The sequence below is a fragment of the Propithecus coquereli genome, unplaced genomic scaffold (genome assembly GCF_000956105.1).
Source record: "Propithecus coquereli isolate 6110/MARCELLA unplaced genomic scaffold, Pcoq_1.0 Scaffold16, whole genome shotgun sequence".
Classification (NCBI taxonomy): Eukaryota; Metazoa; Chordata; class Mammalia; order Primates; family Indriidae; genus Propithecus; species Propithecus coquereli.
In genome coordinates, this window is record NW_012140524.1 from 5,483,537 (window position 1) to 5,494,881 (window position 11,345).

Below are 11,345 nucleotides of genomic sequence, written 5' to 3' on the forward strand. Positions count from 1 at the left end.
ACTTCTCTTTCCTCCTCCTCAACCAGTTGTTCTCGAAAAAAAAAAAGATATTTATTAACTTCATGAATAAAAGACCATATATATTTTAAGTGAACAAAACTGTCAAAAACAAAAAATTACGCAAAGGAAACTATTTCTATTTTTTTTTAAATAGTCTATTTTATTTGGCTTAAATTTAAGATTAGAAAAATAATTTGAGAATATGTTAGCAAAAAATTCTATTTGCCTACACAGAAACTACTGTGTCCCTCTTTTGTCTCCTTCATACCCATCCTCCAAATGGCTTCATGGCACATGACTGTGACTATTCTGCTTACAATCCTTGGACAGTCACATGTGACCCAGGATATAAAAATCCCAGTTCCTTCAAATACTTCTCTAGCCCGACCACCCCACCTCCCCAGCCTCATCTCCTATTACTTCCTATTTCACTCCTTTTATTTCAATAATACAGAACTGATTATGCGCTCCTCCCCGCCAACACCTTGCTGTTTCTTGCTTCTCTGGGTAAAAGTTACATCTGTATAAATGCAATGTACCCTTGTCTTTGGTTGATGTACTTTTTTGAACATTCACATTGCAATGTTAGATCATAAATGACATACTTCTCTTCAAATGAAGTCTCTGCCTTAGGAGGCAACTTTGAATTTTCAGAAGTTTCCACGTCTATAGATGCTGGCAATAATGAAGGGATTGAAACTTGCAAGATGCTGGTATGGAACTGTAATATAATTATAAAAAGTCAAAAATCAACCAACCAAACAAACAAAACACAAGCTACAGAGTAACAAAACATAAATAAGACGATTAAATAGTCCATTGATAAAATCTCATATATCTGTGTTTAGAACGCTAATGTCTATAAAATGATTTCAGAATATAAACATCTACACGGAAGAAGCATTAATCAGAGAGACATTCTGGAGGACGTTGGTTTTTGAACTTGGTTCTGAGTAAGACTCTGAATATTGTGAATAAGATATACTAAGTACCATCAAGCAAGTTAATAGCAAATCCTATCAACTTTAAGCCCTGGCTGGAATCTTGGTTCTGACACGTTTGCCCAGGTGGTCCTGGGCAAGTCACTTCACTAGGCATCCATCTCCTGCTCGGTAAAATGAGAACAATGCTTACCTTACAGGGTTGCAATAATTTAACATGAGATTTGGGTAATCTGCTTTGTTTACAAAGCTCTATTTTGACTTTAATTTTTACCACTAGTCTAACATGGAACACCGCTCAAGTCAGTTAATTATCATTCTATCTCTGAACTAGTTGAATAATTTCAATTGACAGAATGGATGAAAGTGTAATTACAACCAGTTACAATGTACTTTGTGGTACCACTTAAACACTTTAGCTTAAATAATAACAATGTTACAGGAATAAAATATAAATAAATGCTTTGTGCATCCTAAAAATGGAGTCTGAAAGAATTGTAGTACTTCAGTTTTCAATAATTTTTGATAACTGTAGATCAGTTAGATCGTGGACCATGTCATAAACTAACAAATGAAACACTTTAAAAAATATTCCAGTAAAAAATGAACAAAGTTTGCCTTAGTGAGCTCCTACAAGTTAACTAATCAGTGACAACTTCTCACTTCTGAAAGCTGCCCTGGAAGGACTCACATCACTGAACACACTTCTACACACCAACCAGTCAGAAGCAGTCTCGCCTTAGTAACCACACCTCTCCAGCTGATGTCAATTTACTCTTGTCACCAGAAGTCCACCAATCCTTCAGCTCTAAGCATCCTAAAATCCCTACATATGATCAGCTTAAAGAAAATGTACTTGACCAGCAAAGCTCACTTACTTAAGCAAGTAATATATTCAGCTTTGTGATTTTTGTTTCAGTTACCGAGTGGTGGTCTCATCCTTTACACTATAAAAGATTATATAATTTATATTATTATAAAATGGGAGATTATTTCACTATTAATTTTTTCAGTTTGCATCTTTATGATTAATCCTAGGCAACTTATTTAGCCATTATCACTATTTCTGTAACAGAGAGAATGGCCTGAAAAAAAATGGCAAAAAATATTTTCTGTCTCTTTAAAACATCTACTCCTTTTTTTTTTTTTATTTCAGCATATTATGGGGGTACAGATGTTTAGGTTATGTATGTTGCCCTTGCCTCCGCACTCCCCCCCAAGTCGGTTCAAGTGTGCCCATCCCTTGGATGGTGCGCATTGCACTCTTTGTGTATGCAAATACCCGCCCCTCCTCCACCCTCCCCGACATCCAATAGATGTTATTCTTATATGTACACTTATGTGTTGATCAGTTAATACCAATTTGATGGTGCATCTACTCCTTTTTGAGAACTCAAAAATCTGCATCCTGGCCTCAGGCCACTGGTTGGGAGGGGCAGAGAAATGTCCTTTATTCTTTGTGCAACAGGAACTCTCCAGGGGAAGGTCTGGGCAGAGGTCAGGAGACTGTATCCCCCAGAGATGAGTCAGATCAGAATAATCAAATATAGATGAACAGCAAATGCCTGAAGCTGAATGGCCTCCCTCTAAAAGCGCTGTAATTCTGCTTACAGACAGGAATTTAGGATTTAGAGACAGGAGTCTACAGCTTTCCCCCTTTGCTGGCAAAGTAATAAAACTTCTCTTTCCTCCTCCTCAACCAGTTGTTCTCGTTCTTCTGAGGTAACCGCGAGGACAAGTGCTGAGATTTTGGTAACATTTCTTGAAGTTCATTTATCTCCTTGGATTCCTAATCATGGGGAACAAATAACCACACCAACAGACTGACCCACTTTCTTGATCTCTTTTTCAAACTTCAAGGCTTTAACTCTATAAACTAGAATAAAATCTTAAGGCTCTCTGCCACTGGTCAACTGAATGGACCCCGTGTTCGCCAAGGGGATACCCCAAAACTGAGTTGCTGGCCATGAGAAGGGAGGTCAGACATGGCTTATCACGCCCCCCTCCGTTTTTGTCAAAGACATCCTTAACAGGCCTAAGACTATACAAGACAAACCTGCAGGTCCCAATTTACATAACAAATAACTTGAGTCTCCGTGTGTGTCTGGCAGCTTGTCTCTAATTAACAGAATTCCTTATCTTAACTTAAAACATTCTAGTTTCATTTCTTTAACCAATTACAAATCAGAGTCTTTAAACCCACCTACAACCCGTAAGTCCCCAGCTTTGAGATGTCCCACTTTTTCAGGCCAAACCAGTGTATGCCTTCCAGGTATTGATTTATGATTTGACGTATAATTCCTCTCTCCCTGAAATGTATAAAAGCAAACTGTAACCCAACCACAGCAGTCCACTTACTCAAGACTTCTTGGGCGTGGCTCTGGGCCATGGTCCTCAAATTTGGCTCAAAATAAACCTGTTTAAATTATTTTACAGAATTTGGCTTCTTTTCCACTGACAACTCCAACGTCAAATCTCCCTCCTGGCTTTTCTATAAAAATGTGGCTGAACTCATGCAATCCTCACCAAACCATTCTTTCTGTTACAAAGTCAAAACCTATCATTAAACTACAATTCACATAGCAAAGACTTTTGTTTTTGGTTAGAGGATGTAAGATTATCTGGGTGTATCCTACATGTAACAGTAGCACCTCCCTATAAATGTAGCACACTCATTAGCTGCCAAACGTTATTTTTCCTTTTAGTATAAACATATATTTAACAATTGAGATTTTTTCCCTCCAAAATATTTTTTATTCCTTAACGAATTCCTTGATTAATGAAACATTTTAGCCCTCTCCTACATTTAAGAGAGAAAAGTTGTTTGCTACTTGAATTCATTTTCACTCAATTCAAATTTCCTTTGCTCATTATGTAACTACCAGCAACAGATATGAAGAATAAAGATGCCACTTGGTTTCTTATCACTATTTACAGTATTAATAAAATCTGAGAAGAGAGATAACCAAAGAAAGAACTGCTGAATCTAAGGGAGCCAAGATTGTTTAGTTAAACGATGAAATTATTTCCCCTTCCTAATCTCTCTAGACAGAAAATTACACTAAAGTTAAGAAATGGTTTCAGGGCAAAGATTAAGCACAGGTACAGTCAGGAAAAAGCGGTTTTCAGATGAAGCCAAATATGTGGCTGTAAAACCCTTTGTTAAGTAAGACCTCAGGAAGACTTAAGGCAGTACTATCCCCGTTGAACCTTCCGAAAAGATTAAAGGCTCTAAAAACAATGGGATATTCCACAGCAGCCTTACAGGAAGACCAAGGTAGAGAAAGGCTTATAGTGAAGATATCTGGGGATGTGCTCTTATCTAACAGAGTGGATCATAAGTTGATTCCTATGAAATTCCAAACATTTAAAGTATTATACCAAGTTAGACTCAAGGGACAGAGATAATAAAAAATGAAAGAGGCTTTGGACTTCTACGGGCACTTTCGCAGGCAGAAAGCTGAGAAAACTACGCATCTGCAAATATAGGCTCCTTTTTATGGAAAAGGGAGGATGCCTTGGAGGGAAGAACCAAGAGCCCAGAGGACTGAGCCCTAATCCAGGAACTGGCAACAGGAGCCTTGCTGGATTTCAGAATCAGTATGGACTAAACGATACCTGTGAGCCTTCCATAACCCCTCCTTTTTCATGGGAGTCCCTATAGCAGTTACATTATGCCTATCCCCCCATTGTATGCTGGGTGTCTGGGGAAACAGATAACCAGATAACTTGTCCTTTAAGTTCCCAGCTCTTTAAACTGCATGGAATGGTACTCAAGAAGCAGGGCCCATGGCACTGTGTACCCGAGGAGCTTCACCTACATCTTTACCTGACCTAGATGACAAGATCCTGGGATGCTGAGGCCTCATTGGAATGTGACTTAAGAGTCTTTGGAGAGGGCATGAGTGCATTTTGCTTGGGAGAGGGATGTGAACTGTTATAGCCAGAGGGTGGAGTGGCAGATTGTATTTTGGTTGCACCAAATATGGTTGCACCAATATATCCCATCCCACCTCCCTTACAATGTGTTGTTGTCCCTTGTCCATCAAGAGGTAGGGTCTATGTTTCCTCTCCTTGAATCTGGGTGGGCCTATGAGCACAGATGCTCCTGCTGAGCACTGCCCAAGTTGCAGAGTCATCAGCAAAATAAATGTCATTCAAGCCACAGAGTTTTGAGGGTGGGGTACAACAGATAACAGATTTTTTTTTTTTTTTTTGAGACAGAGTCTCACTGTGTTGCCCGGGCTAGAGTGCCGTGGCGTCATCCTAGCTCACAGCAACCTCAAACTCCTGGGCTCAAGCGATCCTCCTGCCTCAGCCTCCCAAGTAGCTGGGACTGCAGGCATGCGCGACCATGCCCGGCTAATTTTTTCTATGTATTTTTAGTTTTCCAATTAATTTCTTTCTAATTTTAGTAGAGACGGGGTCTTGCTCTTGCTCAGGCTGGTTTCGAACTCCTGAGCTCAAACAATCCGCCCGCCTCGGCCTCTCAGAGAGCTAGGATTACAGGCCTGAGCCACCGCGCCCGGCCAACAGACAGATTTTGGTGCCAGTTTGATGCAATGTAAAGGAGTTTATGACTGTTTATTCCCCTTCAGTTGCTTTTTCCAAGTCTAAAGAAGTCAGAAGGAAATTTCATTCAGTCATCTTTCAGAGTCACAATAAGAAATGACTAAAATCAATTTATATAAGCTTGCTTTATTCCCACTTTACTTATTCCTACTTATTCTGAAGTAGATTGTAATTTCATCTTTATGATAATGTCTGTTTCCAAGGGAGTCATGTTTTTCCTGAATCTTATAAGCAATTTTGATATTGCCCAACTCATTTACTAAAGAGAGAGGAAAACTACACATTTTTTAAAAAAAAAGAACACAAAGATTGCCAGAACAAATGGAGAAAGTAATCGAACTGAGAACAGAACTCGTATTTTTCACCTTATCAATAGTGCTTTAACTTTCCATGACACAGTCTTCAGTATGAAGGAAATACTGAAAGTCTGCAAATACCTCTTCGGCAGCACTTGCGTTAAATGGGTCACGACTGGGAGATCCCATGACTGGAGTAGGCGGTGGACTTTTCTCCAGATCACTAAAACCCTGTGCGTCCAACAAAGTCGAGATGGAGCTGGAATGGAGCAGATCCTCATACTCGCCATCTTTGCCTAGAAAAAGACAAAGCAAAAACAGGACAACAGCAGCTTTTCATTTATATTTCACTTCTGGAAAAAGATTAAGAATCCCAATTATATTGAACATAAACATTTTTCTGATCTTCAAAAATCAAAGAGTCAACTTCCCTGGGCATCACTTAAGAAACAACAATATGGGACCTGAGAAACAGTATCTTAAACTGCAAACATCGAAGGCCCAGGGGCTCTTGGCCACACTGAGTGCTGACCAGTGGTATTAACAGAGGAAGTCATACTCGACACAATCATTGAATCATAAGATGGAAAGACAGTTAAAAGTTAATGTATTCCAATAACACTCTTGTAAGTTTGTTCTAAAATTAGGGGCTCTATGAATGTTAATTTAGAAATGAGCAAGCTGAGAAATCTTGGTACAAAAAACTAATTCTGAATAGCAACAAAGTCACCATTGAAACAACTTGATTTTCATCACTGCTGTACTCTTGAAACAACATAGAAAGGAAAATAGGAAGACAGAGGGACAACCTTTGATCTCTCAAGAGGATCCCTTTATGCCAGTTTTAAAGCAGAAAAAAAGAGTCTCACAGAAAAAAGCAACCACATATCCACCGAAGCAGCAACCTTTAGAATTTCTTTTTACATCTCTAGAAATGAAAAGGATTAAGGGCTGAACAACACAGTTCCAGGTAGATATTCTTTTCTAAAATTAGAAAGCATGATACTTAAATCTCTAATCTCTGAATAATACGAAATGGTAAATCACATACTTGTTTAATGATCTTAACCAGACCATAGCTTCTTAACTTAGGTTTTACTAAAGTGTTATTCTAATTTTATTAGAATTTAGATGTTATTACAATTGCGTGAGGCTTAACTCAATAAATATAAATCCTAGTGAGAAATCACTGTTTATACAATTCTTCATTGGAACAGGACATAACTTTAAATGGTTTATGAAAATCTATCCTGCTGTACATAGTTAAAAACTATTTCTTTTATCTACAGGTTCATATGAACAGAAAATAAAGACTAGAAAGAAATACACGAAAATGCCAATAGTGATCATACCAATACAATGATGAATGATTTTTACCCCTTTATTTCACAATATAGTCTAGTCACAGGAATGAATCTTTTCTTCCTTGGTTTTTAAACATAATAATCGTAGTGTTGAAGTTCTAGAAAATCAAACAATATTTTAAATGCTATGCAGATGTAAAAATTAATCACTTGCAAATCTGCAATATTCCTTAGAAGACTCTTTTGAAGGCATGGAAAATGTTGGGTGGCGAGAATTGCTACAGTCAACACTGATAATTAGATGTTCATTTGCTCAAATATTCATAAAATCTTTATACCAGGCCCTGTGCACAAAAAGATGAAGATCCTTTGTTGCCCCCTAAAATTCTAGTCCAAAGCAGGATTTTCTTTGTGATCTCATCAAAATTAAAATTTCAAAATCTGAGTGTTTTATGAGCACCTCCCAGAAGACTTATTTACTGCTGGTGCTTACCTTGAGAGCAAATAACTCAACACATGCATTGTTAATAAACAACAGCGCTTTCAGAGTTATGAACTTTTTGTTTGCTTGAATGACCCTCAAAGCTTTTCCACACTTGAGGATGGCCAATTAGCCCACGTGCAGATAAAATAATAATAAATAGAACAAAATACATAAGTATCTTTACTTACATGTCTTATAGGAATTTTTAGGTCTTAATATGTTTGAAACTGAACTCTATCCCCCTAATTCACCCCAGCGTTACTTCTCTAGGCTTCCCTATCTTGGTGAATGGAGCCATGAATCTGCCTAGTTGCTTTAGTCAGAATGTCTGTCTTTCTAGAAAAATGCCCAACAAACATGAAAATATGCTCAACATCACTCATCATCAGGGAAATGCAAATCAAAACCACAATGAGATACCACCTTACCCCTGTCAGAATGGCCATTATTAAAAAGTCAAAAAACAATAGATGTTTGTGTGGATGAGGTAAAAAGGGAACGTTTATACACTGTTGATGGGAATGTAAACTAGCACAACCCCTATGGAAAAAAGTATGGAGATTCCTCAAAGAACTAAAAGTAGACCTACCGGCTGGGCGCGGTGGCTCACGCCTGTAATCCTAGCACTCTGCGAGGCCGAGGTGGGTGGATCGCTCAAGGTCAGGAGTTCAAGACCAGCCTGAGCAAGAGCGAGACCCCGTCTCTACTAAAAAATAGAAAGAAATGATCTGGACAACTAAAAATATATATATATAGAAAAAATTAGCCGGGCATGGTGGCACATGCCTGTAGTCCTAGCTACTCGGGAGGCTGAGGCAGGAGGATCGCTTGAGCCCAGGAGTTTGAGGTTGCTGTGAGCTAGGCTGACGCCACAGCACTCACTCTAGACCGGGCAACAAAGCGAGACTCTGTTTCAAAAAAAAAAAAAAAAAAGTAGACCTACCATTCCATCCAGCAATCCCAATACTGGTTACCTACCCAAAGGAAAAGAAGTCATTTTATAAAAAAGATACCTGCACCTGAACGCTTATTGCAGCACAATTCACAATTGCAAAGATACGGAATCAACCTACGTGCCCATCAACTGATGAATGGATAAAGAAAATATGGTATATATACACCATGGAGGAGAACTACGCAGCCATAAAAAGGAATGAAATAATGTCTTTTCCAGCAATTTGGAAGGAACTGGAAACCATTATCCTAAGTGAAGTATCTCAGGAATGGAAAAACAAACACTACACATTCTCACTTATGAGTGAGAGCTAAATGAGGGGTATATAAAAACTAAGAAGGGGAGAGGATGGGAGAGAGGTGAGAAAAAATCTACTTACCAGGTACAATGTACACTATTCTGGTGACAGGTACACTAAAAGCCCTGACTTCAGCATTATATTAATATAGTTCATCCACATAATAAAAAAACACTGTACCATCTAAATCTATTGGGGGACAAAAAAAGAAATACCTATCTTTTTCCTCTTCTTCACTCTCCTCATCAAATTCATCACACCATGTGTGGATTTTAACACCATAATATATTCCCAATCAGTACCACCAGATTTTTTCACTTGGAATATTGCAAGAGTGTCTGGATCCCCTTCTCCCAATATTGCTGCCTCCCCACTCATGGTCCAGGTGTTACAAAGATCATGTTGCTAACTTTTAAAAGCCATCAGTGGATCCCTCTGCACTTGAGCAAGAGCTGAACTCTGCCTCTTGCACGACCAGCTGCTGCTCATCTCTTTGTCTCACCTCATCTCACCTGCCCCACCGCCCACTGCCTCGCAGCCACACTGGTATTCTACTTCTTAAATGTGCCAAGTTCTTTTGTCCCGAGGCTCTTTGCACGTGCTGTTGTTTTCTCTCTCTGAAATGCTATCTGATCAACTCCTTAGAGAGGCTCTCCCTGACCAACCAATCCACCACAGACTCACTCATCAGCCTGTACACTTTCTGGCAGACAACAGTTGCCTAATAGTATTGTTTCAATAAATGAATGAGCTACCTAATTTGGGCCAATGGATATGATCCAGGAGAGAGACAAGCCAAACGTATAAATTCATAGCCACTTAGAATCCAGCAAAGCAGAAAAACCTTTAGAGCTACACTCTACCTTTTTTACCTTGGGCCAGTCCCACCATATCTTGCATTTTCTTGTACCTGTTCAGGCACTGTCGAAGATCTTCTATTTTCCGATCCTAGGAGTAAAATAAATTATCATCTTTAATCCTACGATCTTAAAACAGTAAAAGTAATTGTGACACAAAGAATAAGCAGAAGTGAATTATTTATGCTGAATGATACTTTGAAATTTTAGTAAAACTGGTAATATCTAGACTATGTTTCCTACATACTTTGGAGATACGGGAAAAGTTCCTCTAGATGTAGAGATCCTATCCTTTAGCTGCCATCTTTAAAAAACAAAAACAAGGTAATAAGATACAAAAAAACCAAAAAACCCAAGAAAAAAAAAATCGGCTTTAATTACTCCCCTCTGTAACTTTTAAGTCAAGTCTTGAAAGGAAGGCCTCCTTCTTCTGTACTTATTAGTCATCATTAATCAACACCTGGCTTTTCCCTTTTCAAAACACTTCCCCAAAGTTGCTTTGATTAGTCAGTCATCAGTGACCTCCTATCTACAATTCTGTATTTCTCCTAACATTGATAGGGTTCACTTCCCACCAATCTATATTTCTACATTAATTCTAAAATTTAGATTCATGTTCCAACTTTCTATGAGAAATCTTTAAAATATCCCTTGAATTTGTCCCATTCAAATTGAATGTATCTAAAATTCAGCCCATTATTTCTCTTCAGTACTTGAGCCTGTGCCTGGATTTCCTTAACTCTTTAAGGGCACCATCATTCACCCAGTTGCCCAAACGAGAAAAATTTACTTATTTCTCAAATCCAGAGATCTCTAAACCTTGTCAACCTGTAAATTTCTCTAAAATCTCTTCCCTCCTTACCGCCTTATAGCTACTGCCTTAGTTTCAAGCCCTCTTCATTTCTCATTTAGACTATTTTTATAAGTCTCTTAATTGTTCCACCTGTCTTCACTCTCCCTTTCTGCTACCAGAGTTAGCTTTCTAAAATGGCAATTTAATTATGTCATTGCCCAAAGCCTGTAAGCTAAGCCCCCAAATCGTAAGCCTAGCATACCAAACCGACTGTCCTCTAACTGACCTCTGTGGTCAGCCTCATACCCCGGCCCCACCTGTGCCTCATGTTCTGCCTCTTTCCCAGCATGCACTGTGCTGTGCCAAGCCCAGGTCTTCAGACACGTTTGGACTCATGGACCATTTGCCCAGAAGTCTTCATTTTCCTGATGAACAACTCTCACTCTTCCTCAGAATTTACTCAAATATGTCCTCTTTGAAACCTTCTGGAAGCCCCAAGGTAGTTATGTTATACTCTTGGTGCTCCTATAGCAGTTTGAGCATCTAATAAGCCCTCATTCAACACTGGGAATTTCATTGGTTGTTGCTACTTTTGTTTGTTTGTTTCTTGAGACAGGGTCTTGCTCTATCGCCTAGGCTGATGTGCAGTAGTGTCATTATAGCTCACTGCAACCTCAAACTCCCAACCTCAAGGGATCCTCCTGCCTCAGCCTCCCAAGTAGCTAGAACTACAGGCCTGTGCCACCACACCCGACTAATTTTTTCTATTTTTCATAGAGACCAGGTCTCGCTATGTTGCTCAGGCTGGTCTCGAACTCCTGTCCTCAAGTGATCCTCCCTCCTCA

The 11,345-nt window shown here is 39.0% G+C and overlaps 1 protein-coding gene across 1 annotated transcript in view; it reads right to left on the reverse strand.

Annotated features, from left to right (window-relative positions):
- PPFIBP1 (PTPRF interacting protein, binding protein 1 (liprin beta 1)) overlaps positions 1-11,345 on the reverse strand; it is a 57,060-nt gene that overhangs the window by 18,703 nt on the left and 27,012 nt on the right. The window contains exons 6-8 of the mRNA XM_012640961.1: positions 9,714-9,798; positions 5,951-6,105; positions 577-721 (exon numbers count right to left, since the gene is read on the reverse strand). Of these exons, the coding sequence (XP_012496415.1) occupies positions 577-721; positions 5,951-6,105; positions 9,714-9,798 (385 nt within the window). The remainder of the gene's footprint in view (positions 1-576; positions 722-5,950; positions 6,106-9,713; positions 9,799-11,345) is intronic.